At 34.8% G+C, this 23,677-nt stretch overlaps 2 protein-coding genes across 2 annotated transcripts; one reads left to right on the top strand and one right to left on the bottom strand.

Annotated features, from left to right (window-relative positions):
- The first annotated feature begins 6,498 nt into the window (after positions 1-6,498).
- Positions 6,499-12,689, top strand: LOC118056081 (polygalacturonase-like). Its single transcript, XM_035068184.1, has 4 exons — positions 6,499-6,930; positions 7,018-7,307; positions 7,442-7,691; positions 12,480-12,689. Exons 1-4 carry the CDS (start codon positions 6,499-6,501, stop codon positions 12,687-12,689), a joined length of 1,182 nt encoding a protein of 393 aa, XP_034924075.1.
- A 1,175-nt stretch (positions 12,690-13,864) lies between these two features.
- On the bottom strand, positions 13,865-15,940 carry LOC118056083 (polygalacturonase). Its single transcript, XM_035068187.1, has 4 exons — positions 15,480-15,940; positions 14,989-15,278; positions 14,482-14,710; positions 13,865-14,389 (listed from the first exon to the last, which is right to left on the bottom strand). Exons 1-4 carry the CDS (start codon positions 15,912-15,914, stop codon positions 14,171-14,173), a joined length of 1,173 nt encoding a protein of 390 aa, XP_034924078.1. The 5' UTR covers positions 15,915-15,940; the 3' UTR covers positions 13,865-14,170.
- Between the last annotated feature and the right edge of the window lie 7,737 nt (positions 15,941-23,677).

Here is a 23,677-nt window from a genome sequence, read left to right as displayed (position 1 = left end):
TCCTCAAAACTTCTAGTTCTTGCAATGTGACCCGACTTAGGCTTCCAAACTTAGTTTTCCTTCAATTAAGTCAATTATACTCATTAAATATTTAATTAAATCATTAAACTTAATTAATCCTTCAAATTTTATCTAAATTAACTTTCAAACTTAATTTTACTTTGGTCTATCAAATGTTCAATTAAGTCCCTGAACTTAATTATTTTACAAGTCTACCCCAATACTCAATATATTTCTTCAATTTGGTCCTAAATTGTCATTGTTTTGTTCAATTAGGCTCTCCATTGATGCATATTGAGTTCCCAAACTTTGCCATCTGGTCCTCTAATTTTTAATTTGTGCGATTAAGTCCCTTTTCAAGCCATTTTTGCCACCTTTAAAATGACTTGTCCATCTGTGACCCTAAAATATTTTTTAATTTTGATTTTTTTCAAAAAGAAAAAATATTTTTTACATAAAAGAATTTTAGGGAATCCAAAATTGGGTCATGACAAATATCAAAGCAGCCCTAAAGATTAACAAGTTCATGCATTTTATTAACTTATTAATGCTGAAAAAGACATTATGCTAAATTGAATTAAATGAGGTCAATGAATAATCTTGATATGGTCATGGCGAGCTGCTATATTATTATATACATACATGATTAATTTCTTAGTTTTGCTAACTATTGACTTTGAGTGATCAGAATGTATTAAATATTATTTAAACAAGTACAGTACCTTAATCCTTTCACATCTCAACAAACACCTTCTTCGATAATATTTTTCGATTTTGAATAGTAATATTGTCGTTATTCTCAAATTAAAAACCCAAATTTGATGGCTGAGTTTGACAAATAGACAGACACAGAATGGCCCTTCGGTGTGACAACTTTTGGTGTGTTTTGAGAACAAAAACTTCCATGTCTTGAACCCCTGTCTTCGGCACACACACTAAACACTTGTGTTGCCATGTTTGATTTGTGAAAGCTAGCTATAATAGCTTAATTGCAATTGCCTTGTTTTAGGGATTCCTTGTTTCAAGCAATTTTCTGGAAAAAAAAAAAAACAAAATTAAACGTGATCATAACTTGGAGGGGTAACGTGATTATCTTGTATAAGAACTCATTTTCTTTTCAACTGGGTGCATGATTAAACGTCGGCCCGCGAAGATCAAACATAAAATTGAAATAAATTGGACTAAATCAAACTGAAAGTAGCTCCCCTTGAGTTAGTGGAGACAGGCCAAACTTGGTATATTGAAGTCTGTTAAAAGAGACACGATAAATATATTGACAACTGATGGATTTCAAATTATCATCTTGACTTGACTTATGGTCCCAAAACTCTCAAGGGCTTCATTGCCAGTGCAATTCATCCTGATGTTGGAAGGTTGTCCCAAGGACGAGAACAAACCTGGTAATTAATTGATGAATCCATTTAATTATGCTTTTAAATTTCAAGATTAATTCAATTCTCAATTGAATTCTAGGGAAAATAATAATTGTATCTATCATCTATTGAAAAATACATAATTAATCAACCCTTACCTTAAAGTTTTTGCCTTTACAATCATAAAAAAAAGAGGAGCCTATTTCTCCTCAAACGACCTTTTTTTCTGTCATAAACTTAATGGTAGTGTTTGATAGATGGGGGACTCAATTAGGAATCGTTTTTGTTTGTGGTTCTAGTGGAGAATTATGTGAAAAATTGAGAGATATATATGTCAGTTCCACAAGCCTGCCCATTAAATGGGTTAGTCTTAAAATTCCATTATTATTATTTTAATTTATAGCTTATTCTCTCTTTTATGTGTATGAACATGAAAATTTTGGGAAATTCATTCCACAAGCCTGCCCATTAAATGGGTTAGTCTTTGCGGAAAAAAACTTCATCTGATTTTGGAAGACTCCCTCTTATTAATTAATTTAAATATTAGTAGCGTTTCAACCTGCTAGGGCTCGCAGTCGCAGGGGGTAGGTTTAATTTTTCTCACATATTTGAAGACTTCTTCACCTTCCATTTATTTTCAAAGCGTAAAAGACCGAAGCGAAATCAAATGAAGGACGGTTGAAATATTGCATCACCACATGGAATCTAAGCTAGTAGCTTATCAACCTTTGAAATATTGCATCAACTTCTTAGAGGAGTGGAAACATTAATTAATTGGCTTGGACAAGTCAAATAAGAGTTCATTTTTTCCTGAAAAAAAATGCTCTAGGGTCACCACTAAATATGCTCCTTCACCATTGAAGCCAAATTGATAATCCATGATTAAGGTTCTAGGTTAAGAGCCTTAGTTTAATTCGTAAAAGAAGTGTTGTTTCAAACAATATTAATAAACTCGATCTAACTTGACAAATTAACTCGATGATCCATTGATTTGAGACAAGGTTATTAATTCCGTTTCGGTAAGTGTTTAATTTTTTTAATTGGAATGGAATGTTTCAGTTTCGAAGTGTTTCGGCGTGCCGTTTCGGAGTTATATTGTTCATATATATATATTCAACAAACATAATTCAAATTCAAGATAAATTAATTATAAATTATGCAATACAAACACAATGCCAAACAAATATAATTTTAAAATTTAAAATATTTCTAAATAGTCAAGATTATATAGATCTTTAACTTAAAGTAATTCAAATTAAACAAAATATCAAAATATTATGAAAGAAAAATGTTTAAACAAAAATATTTTAAATATAAAGTTAGGTCAATGTTATCAAATGGCTAATGGAATCTGAAGCATTCCTTGTTTTGCTCAAATTCCTACAAAGTATAAACATGAAAAAAAAAACAATATGAATATAAACCATATACATTAGTGATAAATATAATTTTTAAAAAATTAATATTATTGTTAATGAAAATAGTAATAATAAATTTCAACATTATTATAAATATCATTGCTATTGAAAATAGTAATGAAAAAGAGCTTTTTATAATCGGGTGGTTTAATTAATGAAATTGAGTAAAGTTCAATTTGATTCAATTGCTTTTTAAGAGTGGAACGGAACATGTGGAATGAAAATTGGAACGTTTCGGGTGGAATTTAGCCGAAAAATCCGAAACGGACCGAGATTTAAAATAAGATGAAATTTGTTCCATTTTTGTTTCCGTTTTTTGAATTGGTATGGAATGTTTCGGTCATTCCGGGCGGAACAGAACGGAATTGACAACCTTGATTTGAGACTTAATATAAGTTAAATTTCAAATTAAATTATATGAGAATTGATCTAGTCAACCAAGTGAGGCAACTCATTATACTGTCAAAATCCATGTTGATTTTTTTAAAAGAATTAAAACCATATTATTTTATTTATTTTTTAAATAAAATAAAAAAATATCATTTTGAATTAATCTAGGTTAACTCGCTTTGTTATTTGTGTTTTGGGAAAGCTAGATTTAATAACATTGGATATAAGTAGCATGATGTCATAAGTGCACAGAAAATGGCCTCCAAACTTACAAGATTGGTTGTTGAATAATTAAGTGGCTCATGTTGTTCAATGTACATGCTAAAGAAAGCTCATAACTGCATATATATACCTCATTTATATATGTGCGTGTGTAAATGGAGCTTCATAGTCACCATTGAAACGATGGAAAGAGGTCACATGCATGCATGGCATTTTAAATTAGATTGTTGAAGAAGAAAGCCCCATGTGATGCACTGTACGATGTAATAATAATTCAATGTCTTCGTCTTATCCCGAGAGTTGTAGTCTATTTGTTGATGTTGTCTTTGCATTTATTTTCAAGATCAGGAGAGTTGAATTTCCAGTGTTATATATATATATATATATATAGATGTTCCGTACAGTTAACATGACCAAGATCATGTGGTAAGTTAATTAGTTTGATACTCCAAAAATACAGGCTGCCTAAAACAGGGAAGCCCTTAAACAAGGCAGCTGCACTTATGACCATACTTGACTTTTCACATCGATATACTTCTTCTAGATAGCAGCTACACAAATGATCTAGCTGGCTACTTTTTCCCCTAGGGGTACGTGGCTAGTTAGTTTTCTATATAATATAGTCTCATCTATTGGATAATTTTTTAAGTTGATATCTGATGATGTTTAAAAAAATTAATAAGTTTAGAAGTAATGCTTATAGTTGTTAAATGTAAGTTCTTTTTGATAAATTTATAAAATCTGAATATTTTTTTAGAGAGAGGATAAGAGAGAATATAATATATTTTTAAAAAGAGATACTCTAAAAAAAATATATGTAATAGAAAATGGATATTATGAATCTTTTTTTAGTCATAAAAATATTAACAATAACTAAAAATAAAACTAGAAAAAATTAAAAAAACAAGTATAGATCAAAATATTATTTTTGCAAGACGGAATATTTGTCTAGCTGTGTTTGTTGAATTTGTTTATTAAAAATTAATATTTTATTCATTCAAATGATATTAAAAATAGACAAGCATATTAAATTGATTAAATAAAATAAAAGTGCAAAAAATATTTATGCAAGGAATATACACATATCATAAATATTATCTGAATTTATTTTAAAAATAAAGTTCTTGTATACAAAAGATAAAAAAAATATATAAATAAATTAGAATAATCCTTTCAAAAATCAAATATGGACAACAAGATTAAAAAAAACAATCTCTATAAAAAAAAAAAAAAGAAGATTAAATAAGCTAAAACAAAATTACAAATGAGGAATATCAATTGAAGCATAAATTTAAAATTTATTTTAAAATTGTCAAGTTGTTGCAACTTAACTCACCAAACTCGTAACTCAAATCATGAACTTAACCGGATTCAATTTATATTTAGCCTAATAAAAAAAGAGGGCCAAAAAGAGCGTAGACTCACGAGTCTATAGTCCTTCGCACTTGGGCCACTGCAATGAAGAGCCTGTAAGTGTTGGCGAGCCCCCAAGATTAAGCCCGCGAGCTTGGATTTATTTTTATGTTTTTATTAATTTTTTAAAAAGTCCCTATTTTTTGAGGAAAAAAAAATAAATCAGTGGCACATCGCCCGCCAAGATAGACGACATACCATCTTGAAGCCGAAATTGTGCAACTAGTCTTTTAGCAAAAACAAAAAAACCCAATTTTCAAGCTATTTCAACCTAAAAACACCTCATCAACACTCTTATAACATCCACAAATCATTCAATCAACTCCAAATGCCTAAAAAAAATAGTCTTTCTTGATTCAAATATGGTTTTTCATGCAACATCGAGACTTTAGAAAACCTTCATGAGACCATTCTCATCTCATGAAACCCTTGGACATCTAGAAAACCTATTTTGGTAGCAGAAAACCCACAATTTTATGTACATTTCTTATTTTTATTCTTTGGATTAAAAGGAGAGACTCGAAGCTGATATCTGTAAGGAAGAGGAGGGGCATGGGTTATAGCTAGACTACAAACTCATAATTAACTCATAAACATTTCTTTGAAAATTACTGTGGTAACTATAGCAAGATTTTTTGTCATTAAACGGAGCAATGGGAGTCTAGGCAAGGATCTTGAAGAGCCTGGTGTGCAAAATGATATGGTTAAAAACGCTACACTCGCAGGTAGCCAAAATGGTTCAAGAACAAAGTCTTGGGGGAGACCTAGTAATGGTTTTGCCAGAGACATTCTTTCCCAACTTGTTGCTATGAACAATGTCCAAAATCCAATTTTCATTGATCAAAATTACTGCCATGAAAATAAAGATTGTCCTGGTCAGGTAACATGAATTCTTAATGATCTGAGACTAACAGTGATTCCATTGGAAGATGTAAAACTCACTTGTAGAAATGGACCAGCTGACTAGCTTTATTGCACCGAATTAATTACTTAAGTGACATTCTTAAAATTTAATGCTCTCTTGATTTCTAAGATTAGCTCCATAGTACAGCAATTTTGAGCAATTATATCTTATAACCCAAAACATTATCCAATTTCCCACATAATTAATTCTTCTCTACTATTCCTACACGTACGTCTCACATGGCTGAATTAACATGAACGAGTGCTCCATACTCAAGAAGAACATGCATGCCTTTTTTGTAAGCCACCCAAGCAAATATTTAAACACCTGGCCAATCAACCAGAAACTCCAATTGCAAAGCAAATTACCCATCTTCTTATATAGTTTATACATGCAAGAAAATGAAAAACTAGACGGTATGATCATATTTTGATGCATATCAAAACATGGGCATGAGGTGTTCTACTCAATCATCTAGTTAATATACGACATACCAGAGGCCTAATCGCATTGAATTTATTCTTAAGCATTTACAGATATTAGCTTAAGAAATTATACAAACAACTCATTGACACCGTACATAACACAAATTACGTTAATTACATGACAACATGAGTGGAACATGCAATTTCACTTGTTTTGTACGACAACAATATTTAATTCGTATGCTAGCTAGCTAGTCCGAAACCATATATATATAAATGGCTTTAAATATATATTGTGTTCATCTAATTCCAATATCTCCTTTTCATCATTTCTTGAAATTGAAACCGTAACGATGGTGAAGATAATACTACTATATTGTGTTCTTTTCCTCTTATTTGCAGCCTCCTACCAAGCATCAAATGTGGTCTACAATGTCGTCAAACTTGGAGCGAAGCCAGACGGCAAGGTCGATTCTACCGAAGCATTTACGAAGGCATGGACGTTAGCATGTAGCTCAACATGGCCAGCCATGGTATATGTTCCTCAGGGGAGTTTCTTGATCAAACCTGTAGTGTTTGGTGGTCCATGCAAGAATAAAATATTGTTCTCCATTGATGGAACAATTGTGGCACCATCAAATTACTGGGTTTTCGGCAATTCTGGATTTTGGATTTTGTTCTACAAGGTCACCGGGGTTACTGTTTATGGTGGCACTATTGATGCAAAAGGAGGTAGCTTTTGGGCTTGCCGGAATGCTGGAAACAATTGTCCACCAGGATCTAGGGTATGCTACTTATTAGTATTCTAATTGCATATCATTGAGGTATGGATAACAAAAGGTCTTTAATTTCTTGATTAATCAATGTTGCAGTCCCTATCATTTGTGGCCTCTAGCAACATCATGGTTAGCGGATTAACATCAATCAACAGTCAAATGTTTCACATTTCTATAGACCATTGCCATAACATTACACTTCAAAACATGAAGATTAGTGCCCCTAGTTGGAGTCCCAACACCGACGGCATACACATGCAATCTTCAACTGGAATTTCCATCACCAACAGTATGATACAGACAGGAGATGATTGCATATCCATAGGTCCTGGCTCCAAGAATTTGAGGATCCATCGCATTGCTTGTGGTCCTGGACATGGAATAAGGTCTATTGATTTTCACTTCAATTTTTTTCTATTTTTCCTGATTGATTAATTCATAATGAGACAAAGCTTCTTCCAAAAGAAAAAAACAATTTTCATTCTAACGTCTTTATAAAACATTCTTTATGCTCTTGCAGCATTGGTAGTCTAGCCCTACATCAAAATGAAGGTGGTGTGGAGGATGTGAAGGTAACGAGTGTTGTTTTCATGGGAACTCAAAACGGAGTTAGGATAAAATCATGGGGAAGACCAAGCACAGGGTATGCTCGAAACGTTGTTTTTGAAAACATTATCATGAAATATGTCTATAACCCAATCATCATTGATCAAAACTACTGCCCTAGTGCCAAAGGTTGTCCTAAGCATAGCTCTGGAGTGAAGATTCTAGTTTTTGTGAAACAAAGACACTTAGCTTGTGTATAAGAATAGCTCTCTTATTATGTTTAGAAAATAACTCAAAACTAAACACTGCAAGCTTTCGTTGTGATCATTGTTACAACTCAACAATGATATTTATATCAATTCTAGTACAGCTTTCCTATTTCTATTAGAACTAGATAACTCCTAATTCTATTAGGATTACATCAAGCCTATCTTATCCTAACTACTCTTGTATAGGATATCTTGGGCTCTCCGTAATGTTGAAGCTTATCCAACATTCTCCCTCTTAAGCTTCAATTTAGCTTCGGTCATGTCTTGAACTCCTATCAAGCTTCTCATTTCTGCAAATTTGATCTTCGCCAATGCTTTAGTTAAGATGTCCGCCTTTTGTTCAACTCCCGGTACGTGTTCCACATCAACAAGTTCCATCTCAATGCACTCTCGTATAAAATGGTAGCGTTTATGAATGTGTTTGCTTTTACCATGAAATACGGGGTTCTTGGTGAGTGCTATTGCTGATTTGTTATCAATCTTGATGATGATATGCTCGGTCTTCCATCCGGTGATCTCACTTAACAGGTCTTGAAGCCAAATGGCTTGTCTGGCTGCTTCCGTTGCTGCCATGAACTCAGCCTCACATGATGAAAGAGCAACCGTATTCTGTTTTTGTGAGCACCAAGTAATTGGTGAGGATCCAAAGAAGAATATATGACCCGTAGTGCTTCTTCCATCATCTTGATCAATATTGTGACTGCTATCGCTGAACCCAATGATTTTCTTTGATCTCCCACGATTAAACTTCAAGCCAAATGCCACCGTTCCCTTCAGATACCGTAGTATGTGCTTCATTATTTCACCATGTGACTTGCGAGGGCTTTGCATATACCTGCTAGCAACTCCAACAGAAAATGCCAAATCGGGTCGTGTGTGTAATAAATACCGTAAGCACCCTACGTTCCTTCTATAACATGTAGGATCTATCTCTGCTTCTTCTTGTGCCTTTGACACTTTCAGTCCAAATTCCATAGGTACTTGAGTTGGATTGCAAGTTTCTAAACCAGCTTCTCTCAAGATCCTTCGCGCATAACCTTCTTGTTTAATTTCGATTCCATCTTCAACTTGTTGTACTTCAATACCGAGATAATAGGTGAGCCTTCCAAGATCTGACATCTCAAACTTTGTTGACATCCCAGCCTTGAATTCACTTATGACTTTGAGAGTGTTGCCAGTCACAAAACAAGTCATCTACGTAAATAGCAACAATGAGAAGAGTTCTTTCCTCTTCCTTGCGATACACGGAAGTTTCTTTTGAGCACCTCTTGAATCCCATCTCCTTCAAGATTTGATCTAATTTTGTGTTCCAAGCTCGAGGAGCTTGTCTCAAACCGTACAATGCTTTCGATAGTTTGTACACCTTGTGTTCTTTACCTTTTACTTCAAAGCCTTCGGGTTGCTCAACATAAACATCTTCTTTTAATTCTCCATGTAAGAATGCTGTTTTCACATCTAAGTGATGAATTTCCCATCCATGCGATGCCGCCAATGCAATCAACAATCGAATAGTTTCAATACGAGCAACTGGTGCAAAAAACTTCATTGAAATCTATGCCGGATTCTTGGACATATCCCTTAGCCACGAGCCTCGCCTTGTATTTGTTGATAGTCCCATCCGCATTTTTTTTTTTTTGAAGATCCACTTGAGACCAATAACTTTTGTCTCACTCGGTTTATCAATTAGAGACCATGTCTTGTTTTTGTTGATAGAATCGATCTCTTCTTTGCATGCTTGTCTCCATTTTGCTGAACCCTTTGCTTCTTTATAATGACTTGGCTCATCATTCATCGAAAGTAGAAGTCTCTCACATTCTACAGAGGCTTGAAGAACATAATCATCAAGGTAACGTGGTTGACTTACTTGACGAGTCGATTTTCTTAGCGGTTGCTCTGTTTGTTGGTGGTGCACATTACTCTCATTATCGTGATTGCTATGAGAGTCTTCGTCTGTGTTGTTGTCGTCTTCATGTTCATGATTATGATGCTCAAGATCATGATGCTCAAGATCATTTAACTCATTGCTTTCGGTTTTGTCATGATCTTGGTGTTGATCATTGGCTATTACCGTGGGTCCTTCTCCTGCATCCACAACTTCACCCCATCTCATGTAAAACATTCCCGGATCCCTCCTTGGTTCGTCTCTTGATTCATTCCAGCTCCATCTTGTCTTCTCATCAAATACCACATCACGACTTACAACAATTTTTCGTGTCGTTGGGTTATAAAGTCTATAGGCCTTGGATCCCGGCTCAATCCCAAGGTGCACTAGTGTCTTTGATCTATCGTCCAGTTTCTTGAGGTTTGTAGCTTCAATTTTTGAGTATGCTACACAACCGAAAACCTTTAAATGTCCTAGGTTCGGTTTCTTCTCTCGCAAGCATTCGTAAGGAGTCATGTTTTCAAGGGCTCTTGTTGGTACCCTGTTGATTACATATGTAGAGTGGCGTACTGCTTCCCCCCATAGATAGTTTGGTACCTTCATTGCCTTGAGAATGCTCCTTGTCATCTCCATCAACGTCCTATTCCTTCTTTCTACTACAACCGTTTTGTTGTGGTGTGTAGGGTGCCGTGAGATGCCTCTTGATCCCGCTTTTCTCGCAAAATTCATGGAACTCCCTTGAAGTGAACTCACCTCCTCTATCAGTTCTAAGAGTTATGATTGTTTTCCCAAGATCCTTCTCTACTAGACTCTTAAATGCCTTGAATCTACCAAACGCTTCACCTTTTTCTTTTATCAAGATTGACCACATGTATCTTGAAAAGTCATCTATGATAACAAATATATATTTGTTGTGAGCAATGGTTGGTGGTGTTATGGGACCACATAGGTCTGCGTGTAGGAGTTCTAGGGGTTTAGAGGCTCGAAACATAGATGTCTTTGGAAAAGATTGACGAGCTTGTTTCCCGACTAAACACGACTCACACAATCTTTTTTCTTCTCTGATTTCCGGCAAGCCATGAACTATCATTTGTTGGGACATAGCTTTGATTGTTTTAAAGCTTATATGTCCTAACCTTGCGTGCCACCTCCAAGTATCGTCTTCTATCCTCGTGTGTAAGCAGACCGGTTTTCCTATTTTTAGACTTATTTTGTAGAGTCTATTGGCTGAACGTATGACCTTTACCAAGAGTCTTCCACTTGGATCATGGAGTGTCAAGTAGTTTTGTCTCATCCTTACATCACACCCGGCTTCCGTAGCTTGTCCTAGGCTTAGGATATTGCTTTTAAGTACAGGAATGTAGTAGATATCGACAACAAGTTTTTGTTCCTCCGTTTTTGCTTTGAAAAAGAATTGAACCTTTCCCTCCTATTTCAACGCAAGATCCATCTCCGAATTTCACCTTCCCTTTTATGTTCTCGTTGAGTTCCAGGAAATAAGTCTTGTTGCCGGTCATGTGGTTGCTTGCTCCATTATCAAGATACCAAACTCCGCCTTCTCCTTCGTTTGTTTCGTACTTCTTTGGTATGACATTTTCTTCATTTAAGAACACAACTTCGTGCATATAAAGGGCTGGATCGGCTTCTTCCGTTTCTACTTTATTTGCTTCTTGTATCCTTTGTGTTCTTTCAGGGCATGTGGAGGCAAAGTGACCAGGTCTATCACAGCGATAACAGATTACTTTTGATCTATCTTTCTTTTCTCTTGTTTGGTTTTTGATCACCTTGAGTTGTTGTCCGTTCTTGTGGGTTGAATCTTCCTCTGCCTCGTCCTCTGTGCCCTCTGTATCCTCTTCCACGTCCTCTCCCTCGTGATGCTGTAAAACTTTGTTGCTCTGAATTTGCGTATAGTAGCTTGCCTTGTGTTTCTCCGTGATTCTCCTCATTGAGAATTCGTTCTTCATAGGCTTTGAGTCTGCCTATAATATCTTCAAATCCTGTTTTGTTCAAGTCCAGAACTTGCTCGAGAGAGGCTATGATTTGGATGTATTTACTTCTTGGCAAACTATTGAGAAATTTCTTCACGAGTTTTGGTTCCTCAATCTTTTGTCCAAGTGAAGTTGACTTTGACGCTAGCTCAGATAACTTACCCGCAAAGTTATCTATTGTATCCGTGTCCTTCATCTTGATTCTTTCAAACTCAGACATTAGAGTTTGAAGTCTTGCTTCCTTGACACGATCAGCACCAAGGTTACGAGTTTTGATTGATTCCCATATCTCTTTTGGAGAGTCTTGTTCGCCTACTTGCAAGATAAGAGTCTCCGGGATGGATTGAAACAATAATCCTATTGCGACATCATTCTTGTGGGATTCTTTTGAACCAGGTTCAATTGTTTCCCATACCTTATGAATTCGCAACAAAACTCTCATCCTCATGGCCCATACTGCATAGTTTGTGGAGTTTAACATGGGGCATTGGATTGAAGAGGGGATGACTTCCTTTGGTTGCGGAGGAGTGGTGTTGTCTCCCATAGTTTGGTTTTCAAGTTGTTTGATCGATTCGCCTACAGCTCTGATACCAATTCTAGTTTTTGTGAAACAAAGACACTTAGCTTGTGTATAAGAATAGCTCTCTTATTATGTTTAGAAAATAACTCAAAACTAAACACTGCAAGCTTTCGTTGTGATCATTGTTACAACTCAACAATGATATTTATATCAATTCTAGTACAGCTTTCCTATTTCTATTAGAACTAGATAACTCCTAATTCTATTAGGATTACATCAAGCCTATCTTATCCTAACTACTCTTGTATAGGATATCTTGGGCTCTCCGTAATGTTGAAGCTTATCCAACAAAGATTAGTGGAGTGACATATAAGAACATAAAGGGAACATCTGCCACACAATTAGCAATGAATTTTGTTTGCAGCTCAAGTAATCCATGTAAAGGACTCAAATTGGAAGACATAAAGCTAACGTATTACAAAAAATCAGCCGCTGCCACATCGTTTTGTAAGAACGCAAATGGGAGCAATAAGGGACTAGTGATTCCCCCGAGTTGTTTGTGAAGACCAAAGTAAATTATTTTCTTCATATTCAAATTCATTTATATTCATTAATAAACTCAAAGAATGTGATTGGATATAATGTATGTGTTATGTATAAAGTAGAAGAAGAATAATATTTTTTTTATATAATAATCATGAAGAATAATATTTCTATCAATTATTGGCTTCTTTTTTCTTTTTCTTTCCTTTCTTTTATTTTCTTTCCAATTCCTTTGTTTTTACAAGTCTATATAAATAAGGTTGCAATTAGTTAGTATACTAGGAAGAACATTTTGGGAATTTATTCTCCAACATAAACATTAATATTGTTGGAAAAGCATTTTGGGAATTTTGTTTTAAAAATGGTTAATAGACACATCAATTTGAGATCAAATTAAAGTAGAGTTCACATACTTTTGAGGTAAAACTTTGTTGGAATTTATTCTCCAACATAAACATTAATATTTCCGCACGTGTACAGCGTCATGATGATCGTTCACTTTCATATATTGTACCTATCTAGCAAATATGTGAAGATAAAAAATTCTTTTCTTTTATCAGTGAAAAAAAAAAATGGAAGTCGCCACCTTGTTTTTTTATTACTAGAAACCCTAATTTGTCTCAGAGAATGGGCACGGGAACTAGTATAAAAATACAAACCAATTTACAAAAAATTGATAGAAAAGTACATGGGATAATCACAAATTTTTTTGAAAATATTTTTTGAACTTTTTTGAAATTTTTTTAGGCTGGGCCGGACCCGGTCCAATGCATTTTGGGTCTAGGCCTATCCAGCTCAGTGAATAGTGGAGAAGCTCTCCACTGTTCATGCAAAATAGTGGAGCAGCCAGGGAATGAAGAAGAAGAAGAAGAAGAAAGGGAAGGGCAGGAGGGTTGACCTCCGGTGCTGCTGGTGGCGGTGGAGAGAAAGCTGACGATGGTTCACGGTGGTTATTACGGCAGCGAACAGTGTTTGCTGTAGTTTTTTTCTTCTTCTTCTCGATGTAGATGCACCAGCCTTTGGTTTTTTCTTTTGATAAATAGGATTACAAACTTATACGTAAGATGTATTTTTTATATTAAAAAAGTTGTTCGTTTTATTTTATTAATTGATCTTAGAATTTATTTACTTGATAAGATCAAAATTTTTTTACCAATGAAGACTTAACTTAAACCTTAGACCACTAACAAGACAATTGTAAAACCTTTAAACCACATCAAACCGCAAAGCAGTACATCTTATGTAGGGTGTGCTAGGGGTACTAATACATTTTTTAATCATAATCAGTTTCCTACCCTTGAATTTCTAACAAATACAAGGACACTCCGAATGCAATATTTTGATACAAAATTCAACGGCTACAATTGAACAACAATATTTGTATCAGTGGGATTTACTGCCACACTCAATCATGTTAGCTTTAATTATAGCTGCTTACATATGGTGTGTTTCACCTTCACCCACTAATCCAAATAATCAAGATAATAATCAATCCTAATTACTATACACAACTCTCAGGCATAAGCACTCCACTGCTGGTTCCACCTATGTTCTTACATGATGATGTTGCTGCTGTATTCATGTAAGTAAGTTTTATGTCTTGTAATTTGATTCCCCTGCAAGGATTACTGGGGCTGCAATCAAATGTCACTGCCTCTGGTGATGCTGATGTTCCTTGTATGTTCCTGTATGTCACTTGACTAATCTTCACCCCAGAACTCTATTAAATTAAACACAACAAATTAATTAGATTCCATCATATGAATTAAGTACACTAATTTGTTAGCTAATTGAAATACTGTAATTAATCACCTGACCAGGACAGCCCTGGTTATTTGGGCAATAATTTTGGTCAATGATAACTGGGTTCTTCACATTTTTCATAATCAAGTTTTGGAACACAACGTTCCTCACAAATCCATTGCTGGGCCTAGCCCATGATTTTATCCGTACACCATTGTCTGATCCACTGAAGATTGAATTTGTTAAGGTTATATTTTCTACACCACCTTCGTTGAATTCCTTGCCTAGACTTCCAATGCTGTAAAAATTTAAGGTACAACAAATGAATCAGTCAATCAATCAGAACCACTTCAGTGTTGTACTGGCTAGGACTCTTAATTTGCAATTAAAACAGTCAAGACATGTTATCATATCTTTTTATCACAAAAGAATATAAATTTTAGTCGAAAACCATCATAGAAATACTGAATTTATCTCCATATCCTTGTCTCTTAGTCTCTTAAACTAAATATGTTTATATCATTTTTTAATACATTTCATCTGTTTGAGGACACTAAAGATGAAAACATAGGTTACCTGATACCATGTCCAGGGCCACACTTAATGCTGCTCATAAGCATGTTCCTGGTGCTTGGACCGATTGATATGCAGTCATCTCCTGTCTGAAGTGTGCTGCCGGTGATTGTAACTCCGGTCGATGTTTGCACGTGAATACCGTCGGTGTTAGGGCTTTGGTCTGGAGCAATTACCCTTACATTTCGGACCAAAACATTGTTGCAACTGTTGATAACAAGGTGCATTGATTGACTGTTGATTGATGTCAGGCCGCTAATCAGGATGTCATTTGCCCAGTTGAATGTTATAGACTGCATTAACAAATTCATCCTGTTGTCAGTTAATTAATACATGAAACCACATGGACATGCCCTGCAATTTTATTTTATTTTCAACGTTAAGGATCTCTAGCATTAATTGAAAATATATATAATGCAACTTGATAAAATTACTAAATTGATTTTAAACTTCAAATGTATGTATGTATATATGTAAACTCACACAACACTTACCCTAGCTCCGACAGGGCAATTCTGTCCAGATTTCCGGCAAGCCCAGAAGCCAGCACCTTTAGCATCAAGGGTGCCACCAAAGACAGAAACTCGATTGACTTTTATGAACAAAATCCAGTACCCTGAGTTGCCTAGAGCACGATAATCTGCAGGAGCTACAAGGGTTCCATCTATCTGAACCGTAATTTTATTCTTGCATGGACCTCTAAACACTGTTGCCTTGAGCAAATACCTTCCTTTAGGCACAGAGATTGTGGATGGAGAAGCTGAGCTACATGCAGCTGACCATGCCTTAAGAAAGGGTTGCGTTGAGTCAGTTTTGCCATCCGGTTTTGCACCAAACTTGATCACATTATAGGATGCAGAAGCTGCATTTGATTGCTGAAAAATGCAGAAAAGGGAGAGTACTACATATGAAACAACAAACTTAGCCATAGAAGAGAGAAATTATGAGCTAGCTAACAAGGCAGTTCAGTTGGATGGTTAAAAAAATGGCAGTTAGGGAAAATATTTATAGGGAGGAGTGTATGGTGGTTTCGTATCCACTCCTCCAAATTGTAGCAGCTAGGGATTGCTGTTGCAAATGATTATTACAAATTAAAATTAATTTAATAAATGTCAATCTTGAACTTTAACAATTTGCACGTCTCCATATGTACTGATAGTGATTATATGTACGGCCACATGCATTCTTATAAGTTACGAGTCTAGATGAAGAAAAATGAACGCATCCCATGTGATAAGTTGTTGAGCACACAAACTGTTTAATTGTAAATTATGATGTTCCACAAGTAATTGATAACATGATTAAATAGTTGGTTGATAATGGCAATATGATCATGCACTTTTATGTTAAGTTGTTAACGAATGAAAGTATATATTTTATGAATGCTGCGTTGCATGTGTGTGTGTGTAAGAGTTAAGGACTCAATGAAGATGATGAACAGCCGCCATCTCCTCCTTTTCCACGTGATGGGTGAGTAATTGCTGCCGGGAATGCTGCCTCTTTTCAAGCTATTTCCGATCATCAATTATCAAATTAGCACTAATACTATTCTCTTTCTTTCTTTTGGTAGATTATTATTACTATTATTATTATTATTATCCTTAGATGGGATTTCGTTTTTGAATTATTTGAAGCACGAATATATCGGGTGATTCTCTACTAGGAGCAAATAAAAATATATTATCAATTGGATCCAACATCTTTCATAACATTAGCTAGCTAACGAAAATTGTTATGTTATTCTTAAAATAAATATCATTGGATAAAATATACACAAACATAAAAGAAAAAATCGCATTTGAATTACAATTATATAAGAATATCTTCTTTTAAGTTAAAAAATTAGTTTCTTTATTTTTATTTTCTATACACAAGATAAAAGAAGAAAATCGCATTCGAATCATAAAAATATTAGAATATCCTCTTTTAAGTTAAAAAAAGAGTTTTTTTTTTTTTTCCTTCTTTATATATCTATTTCTCTGTTTAGTAATTATCACTAATTACTTCTGAAGTAACGTAGCATTTTTCCCCGGTTAACTTCAGCCATTAAAATTTATAATATTTTTTAAAACAAATAGATCCTTGTTTTTCTTCTTTTTTTTAATGATTAATTTCGAAGGAGAAAAAGTCAAGGATGAATTGAGTAACATCCATTAATTAGATGAAAGCCCGATTATACGTTTTCGTCTGGGAATAAACATATCATTTTTCCTTTTCTTTTTTTTTTAGTCAACCAATTAAGATTTGTGCATATAACGTAGGCACATGTACATCCTTCGTACCTTTAATCTATACATCGTGAAGTACGGTGAAATGATAGTTGGTTGACTAATTTTCAGTTTCTTACGTAAGGCTTTGCATGTCTTCATGCTAACTTAGTGATGGCTCGCGGTGGTACTGGCAACGATGGTGGAAGAATGAGTCTTCAAACGGTGGCATTATGCCATTGTTAATAGCGAGAGAAACAAAGAGAGAGAGGCTGTTTTTCTTTTCTTATTCTTTTTTTTTTTTGTTCTTCTGATCTTGCATTTCCTCTTCTTTCCTTTCTTACTCCTTGTTACACGTGTGCGGCGTCACAGCGATCATCCACCACCCTCATCAATGTGTTGAGTGTCTATCTTGGCAAATATAGAAAGACAAGAGATTCTTGTTTTTTATCAGTGAAAAAAATAGAATGGCAGTCACCACCTAGTATTTTAATTATTAGGAACCCTAACTGGTCTTAGAGATCGGAGACTGGTTGCGTAAAGAGAAGATATTAGCACCCCAAATACGCATTACCTAAGGTAAGCTACATTGTTTTATTATCTGATAAAAACTAAGGTCTTGTCGTGTCTTCTAATTTGTGATATGTCTATGGTTTAAGAAAAGTCCTTCTCGGTAAGAAGATTCTTATCTTATCGGATAAAAACCTAGTCGTGCTAACGTCAAATAAATAAACTATCTTTTTAATATCGGGAGTACGTTTTACAAATAAATTCATAATCCCGGATATTAAAAGAAAACAAAATATTTTTTTGGGTGTTTTCAAATATTGGTCTAGTTCTCGTGACTTTAATAAACTAGTTATTAAAGCCAAGATGCATGCTAATACATATTTTTGGAATTTTTGTTGTATGAAAATATGATGTATTTTTTTTTTTAGAGACTTGGCCGTATGCATGAAAACAAAAATATTTTTTTAAAAAAAAAGTTTTGATGAAAAACGGGTATTTTAATACCGCATTTGTATCTTTACGATATAAAAATACAAACCAATATTAAATAAAATTCAGTAACAAAATACACGGGAAAATCACAAATTTCCTGAAAAATATTTTTTTATATTATTTTTATAAGTGGGTTGGACCCAGCCCAAAAAAAAAAATCTAGGTCGAATCCCACTGTTGCATGAACAGTGGCCATGAATTATAATTCAAGCCTATTGTTTATGCAGTGAATAGCGGGGAAGAAAAAGAAGAAGAAGAAGGAGGAGGAGGAGGAAGGCTAACCTGCGATGGTGGTGGTCTAGCTAGCGTGAAGGGCAGCGTGGTGCAAGCGGTGGCAAAGATGGCGGCTGACGATAGCAACAGTCATTGTGGTTGATCCTCCTCTGATGAAGATATGGGTTGGTGGATATGAAGGTGGACAGACCGGTAATGGTGGAGATGTTGGTGGCTGAACGCCACGGTGGAGAGAGGGGGGGGTTCTCTTGGCAGTAGAAACCGGGTGTTGGAGGTTGGTTTTTTGGTCGATTTTGGACCCAAATTTCTCCACCCCTGAGCAATGAAAATAAAATCTATTTATAGGTTGTAGAAGAGAGACACTTTGTCTTTTTTGATGCCAAATCTTGGCCCTTGGATCGACGTGAAAGCATTCCAACCATTGCTTCAAAGAATCAATAATGAACTGTCAGTTTTGTGTAGGAAAATGGTTGGTCGGGTTGGCAACTTTGGGGCAGTGCCATCGCGCCTCTACAACCTCGATCAGCTCGAACAGCTTACACTAGCATGTAGTCAGGTATCACATGATCATTTGCGTGTATGTTTCATCCAATTTTGTGAAGAAACGAAGCACCAAATACCTTGGAAAGATGGTCACCCAACCAACCCTGATTTGTGATTTATTTCTATTTATACTTCTGATTGGTTTCAAACTTTTAATTTTGTTCAATTTTACCTGTGAAGAACTTCAATTTAAACCCTAGATTTCGGCGTATTTTTCCTTTTGATTCTTGATTTCAGATTTCTTCAATCAAGTCCCTAATTGGCCATCAAACTTCAATACCTATGCAATTAAACTCCTGATTTGACATAATCAACTCTCAAAATTCTACCTTCACCCCAGAACTTTAATTTCTTCCAATTAAAACTTAAATTGACTTAAAAATCAATTTTTCTTGTAATCAAACCTTATATAAATTTAATTAAACCTCCAATAAAATTTAATTGAGTCCATAAACATCTGATTTTAGACTTTTTTTCCTCAAATTAAATTTTTCATTATCAACAGGGCTCTTCATCTGTAAAAAAATATACCATCAAATGTTAATCTTTGAATTTTTTAGCCTCATTAACCAACTTCTAGCTATTTTCCGGACGCTATGACTTCCTTTTTTCACTGTTATTATTTTTTTGAATTTTTTTTTTTGTTCAAATAGTTTTTTATTTTTTGGAAGAGAAAATGTGAATTTGGGGAATAAGCCAAAAATGAGTTATGACACTCACCTTTTTTTATTATTATTATTGTTCTTCTCTTCTATTCTCTTATTACCCTCTGTTTTCCTTTGTTCTTTTATCTTTCTTTCTTTTCTTTTTTTTGTCTTCTTTTCTTTTTCTCTATTTTTTTTCTTTTGCACCCCCTCTTCCCTCAATCCCCCATTTTTCTTCTGGTATTTGTAGAGGTATGGGGAGAAAGAGCTACCCTACCCCTGTCTAGTCATGGTCAAGGGGTAAGGTGGTTAGGGCGGCCTCTATACAGTCGTCCACAGGGCTTGGCTCTTCAGGTTTTTTCATCATGGTGGCAGGTCATGAGGGGGTGTTGGTTATGTCAAGGTTTTTAGGCAAGTGGGAGGGGGAGAGAGAGAAATAAATACTGCAAAGGAGGTGAAAAAAAACCTTCTTCCCCTGCCTTTGAGCGTCTAGGGGAGGAAAAAGATACATCGTGCCGTTAAAAAAGCATCGTTTTGTGCTTCTTTTTTATGTGAATAGTGCATTAAATGGCATAATTTTGTACAAAACATGTCAAATTCCAAATCAATCCTTAATTTTTTATTTGTTCATTAATCAAGTCCTCAATTCCAATTTTAATTTTAAGAATCAATTCAATTGCATCCCTGACAAATTCGATCGTTTGCCCTGAAGTTGGCCGCCTTTTTAACTTTAGTTCTTGGTTTTGAATTTGTATATTTTGACCTTTAATTGATCAATAAACTTTCAATTTCTTTAATTTAGCCCCTGATTCAGTCAATTTCAGCCTTTATATTTAAGCTCCTTTTCCAGTTTGGTACTTAGTTTTGGATTTCTTCAATCAAATTCCTAATTGCTCATCAAACTTCAATATTTATGCAAGTAAGCCCTTGATTTGATCATATCAACTCTTAAAAATTATAATTTGACCCCTAAACTTTAATTTCTTTCAATTAAAGCCCAAATTAACTTAAAAATCTTTTTTTTTCTTGCAATCAAACCCTATATAAGTTCAATTAAACTTTAAATAAAATTTAATTGAGTCCTTAAATATTTGGTTTTGGACTTTTCTTCATCAAATTGAATTTGTTTTTTTGTCAATAAGGCATTCATCAGTCAAAAAAATATATTGTCAAATTTTAATCTTTGTATTTTTAGAGCTTTCTCAACCAATCTTTGATCATTTTCTAATTGTTCTAGCATTTTTTTTCACTGTTATTAGTTTTTGGTTTTCTTTCAAATATATATATAATAATGTTTTTTGACTTTTTATATATTCTCTTCTTCTTTTTGTGGGGACCAAAAAATGGGTAACAACACTCCCTATATATAAATATTTTCCCTAACTACCATAACCAAAAACATCAAAACATCAAAATCAAGCAAAATGTACCAAATCCAAAAAAACATAAACTTAAAACTAACTATATGTTCAAATAACATGGATTTAAAATTGGTTTTCTAAACCTATTTTATGTATGAATGGACCTAGCAAACCTAAGGTAAAACACTCTTATTTTAATATGCATAGCTTAAGTTATACAAAAACTAAAACAACATTATATATTGTCGCACCCTAAAAAAATATACATCTACCCATTTTTCAATTGCGGGTTCGACTGGCGAAAATTTTTATTATTTGGTTCTTTGGAGTCGCCACCTAGTATTTCGGTCACTAGGAACCCTAACTGGTCTCAGAGATCGGGTACGGAGACTGGTTGCGTAAAGGGAAGGTATTAGCACCCCAAATACGCCCTACCTAAGGTAAGCTGCATTGTTTTATTATCTGATAAAAACTAAGGTGTTATTATACTTCTAGTCGTTGGTCTGTTTATGGTTCAAGAAAAATCCTCCTCGGTAAGAAGGTCTTTTATCTTATCGGGTAAAATCCTAATTGTTCTAACGTCTATACCAAACTTTATTAATAATATTTAGGAATACGTTTTACGTATAAATTCATAATCCCAAATACTAAAAGAAAGCAAAAAAGATTTTTTAGAATTTTTGAAATATTGGCCTAGTTCTCATGGCTTGAATAAACTGGTTATTAAAGCCCAAAATGCATGTTAATACATATATTGTTTTTGAATATTTTCTTTGTTGTATGAAAATATGATGTTATAATATTTATATATATATATTGGAGATACTAGGCCGTATTTTAAAACAAAAACAATTTTTGGAAAATATTATTATTTTTTTTTGCTTTGACGAAAATCGGGTGTTTTAATACTGAGCTTGTATCCTTACGGTATAAAAATACAACCCAATATTAATCCTCTTTGCTAAAAATATGCAGAAAAATCAACAATATTTTTAGGGACTTTTTAGAAATTTTTTTTGAAGGCAAAAACATTTGTTATTTAAAAAAAATCTTTGATGTTTTGACGAAAATCGGGTATTTTTTAACACTGGTTTTGTATCTTTACAGTATAAAAATACAAACCAACATTAAACCACTTTGACAAAAAAATGCCGAAAAAATCACAATATTTTTAAAGATTTTTTTTTAAAATATTTTTTTATATATAAATATATTTTATATATATATATAACATATATACACACATATATATATATATATATATATATATATATATATATTATAGGGCTGGGCCGGCCCAAATAAATGGGCCAGGCTCAGCCCAAAAAAAGGGGGGGCGGGCCGGTCTCGGCCCGTAATGATATTGGGCCGGTCTCGGCCTAAGACTTAGGTGGGCCGGTCTCGGCCCAAGACTAAGGTGTGCCGGTCTCAGCCCAAAGCTAACGTGGGCCGGTCTTGGCTTGCAAGGCTGGGCCAGCATCGGGCTGGCCCAGCATCTTATGGCCCAGGGGGGGAGAATTATTTTTCTCCCCCCCGCCTCCTGCATGCTACATGCAGGAGGCAAAAATGGCTATGATAAAAAAAAAATGCAGGGGAGGGAAGAAGTGTGCACCTGGCGTGGAGGCGATCGTTGGTGGAGCTGCGGTGTCGCTGCGGTGTCGTGGCCTCGAGGACGGCGGCGCTGTGGTGTTGCCTCTCTCTCGTTGGTTCTCTCTCTCTTCGGTCTCCTCTCTCTCTCCTCCCTTCGGTTTTTTTTCTGTTTTTGGTTTCGTTCTTTCTTGCTTTCGGTTTGTTTCTCTTCTCCCCTCTCCTTCGTGCGTTATTTCTCTTCTCCCTCTATCCTCGGGTCCTCCTCTCTCTCGGCCTCTCTCTATTTATAAGAAAAAAAAGGGAACCGGCGTGCCTTTCGTTAGTGCGCCTTCAATCACGCAACGGCTGGTCGGCCATTGATGCTTTTCGGTGGTGGTGGTGGGGGCGAGGAGAGAGAGGCGGGAAGTTTTTGAAAAAAAAAGCAAAAAAATGGTTTTGTCTCTGTTTCTGTTTATGCGGGGGAAAGGAAGAAGATGAACAGTGTCGTTCAAAACGACACCGTTCTGGTCTTTCCCCTTTTTTTTTTTTTTTTTTTTTTTTTTTTTTATATATATGAAACGGCGTCGTTTTGGATAAAACGCGCCGTTTCATTTAAATGGGTCAAACTTCAAATCAGTCCTCCGAACTCGGTCCCCGCCCCTCTTGTTGGCCGCCTTTTTCACTTTGGTCCTTGGTCTCTGATTTTCACAATTTAGCCCTCAATTGATTAATAAACTTTCAATTTCTTCAATTAGGCCCCTGATCCAAAGCAAAACAGCCCCTCCATTTACGCGCCTCTTCCAATTTGGTCCCTGGTTTCGGATTTTCTTAATTAAATCCCTAATTGGCCCTTAAACTTCAATATTTATGCAATTAAACCCCTGATTTGACCCAATAAATTCCTAAAAAATATATTTTGGCCCCAGAACTTAAATTTCTTCAAATTAAAGCCTAAATTGACTCAAAAATCAATTTTTCTTGCAATCAAATCTTCTATAAATTCAAATAAAAATCCAATTAAGTCCATAAAAACCCAATTAAGTCCATAAACATCCAAATTTGGGCTTTTCTCCTCAAAATTCAAATTTTCCTTCTCAATAGGGCTTTCATCCTTCAAGAATATACTGTCAAA

This window comes from Populus alba, chromosome 17 (assembly GCF_005239225.2).
Source record: "Populus alba chromosome 17, ASM523922v2, whole genome shotgun sequence".
In the NCBI taxonomy this organism is placed as follows: Eukaryota; Viridiplantae; Streptophyta; class Magnoliopsida; order Malpighiales; family Salicaceae; genus Populus; species Populus alba.
This window is presented reverse-complemented; position numbering and strand designations above follow the sequence as displayed.

What these genes read in the sequence shown, in the direction of transcription:
- LOC118056083 (XM_035068187.1), bottom strand. Translation starts at nt 15,914, where the DNA reads ATGGCTAAGTTTGTTGTTTCATATGTAGTACTCTCCCTTTTCTGCATT. An exon ending in GGCCCTGGACATGGTATCAG is followed by an intron (nt 14,711 to 14,988) that starts GTAACCTATGTT and finishes AAATTTTTACAG; the next exon opens with CATTGGAAGTCTAGGCAAGG. An exon ending in ACCAGGGCTGTCCTGGTCAG is followed by an intron (nt 14,390 to 14,481) that starts GTGATTAATTAC and finishes TTAATTTAATAG; the next exon opens with AGTTCTGGGGTGAAGATTAG.
- LOC118056081 (XM_035068184.1), top strand. Translation starts at nt 6,499, where the DNA reads ATGGTGAAGATAATACTACTATATTGTGTTCTTTTCCTCTTATTTGCA. An exon ending in ATTGTCCACCAGGATCTAGG is followed by an intron (nt 6,931 to 7,017) that starts GTATGCTACTTA and finishes TCAATGTTGCAG; the next exon opens with TCCCTATCATTTGTGGCCTC. An exon ending in GCTCTGGAGTGAAGATTCTA is followed by an intron (nt 7,692 to 12,479) that starts GTTTTTGTGAAA and finishes TATCCAACAAAG; the next exon opens with ATTAGTGGAGTGACATATAA.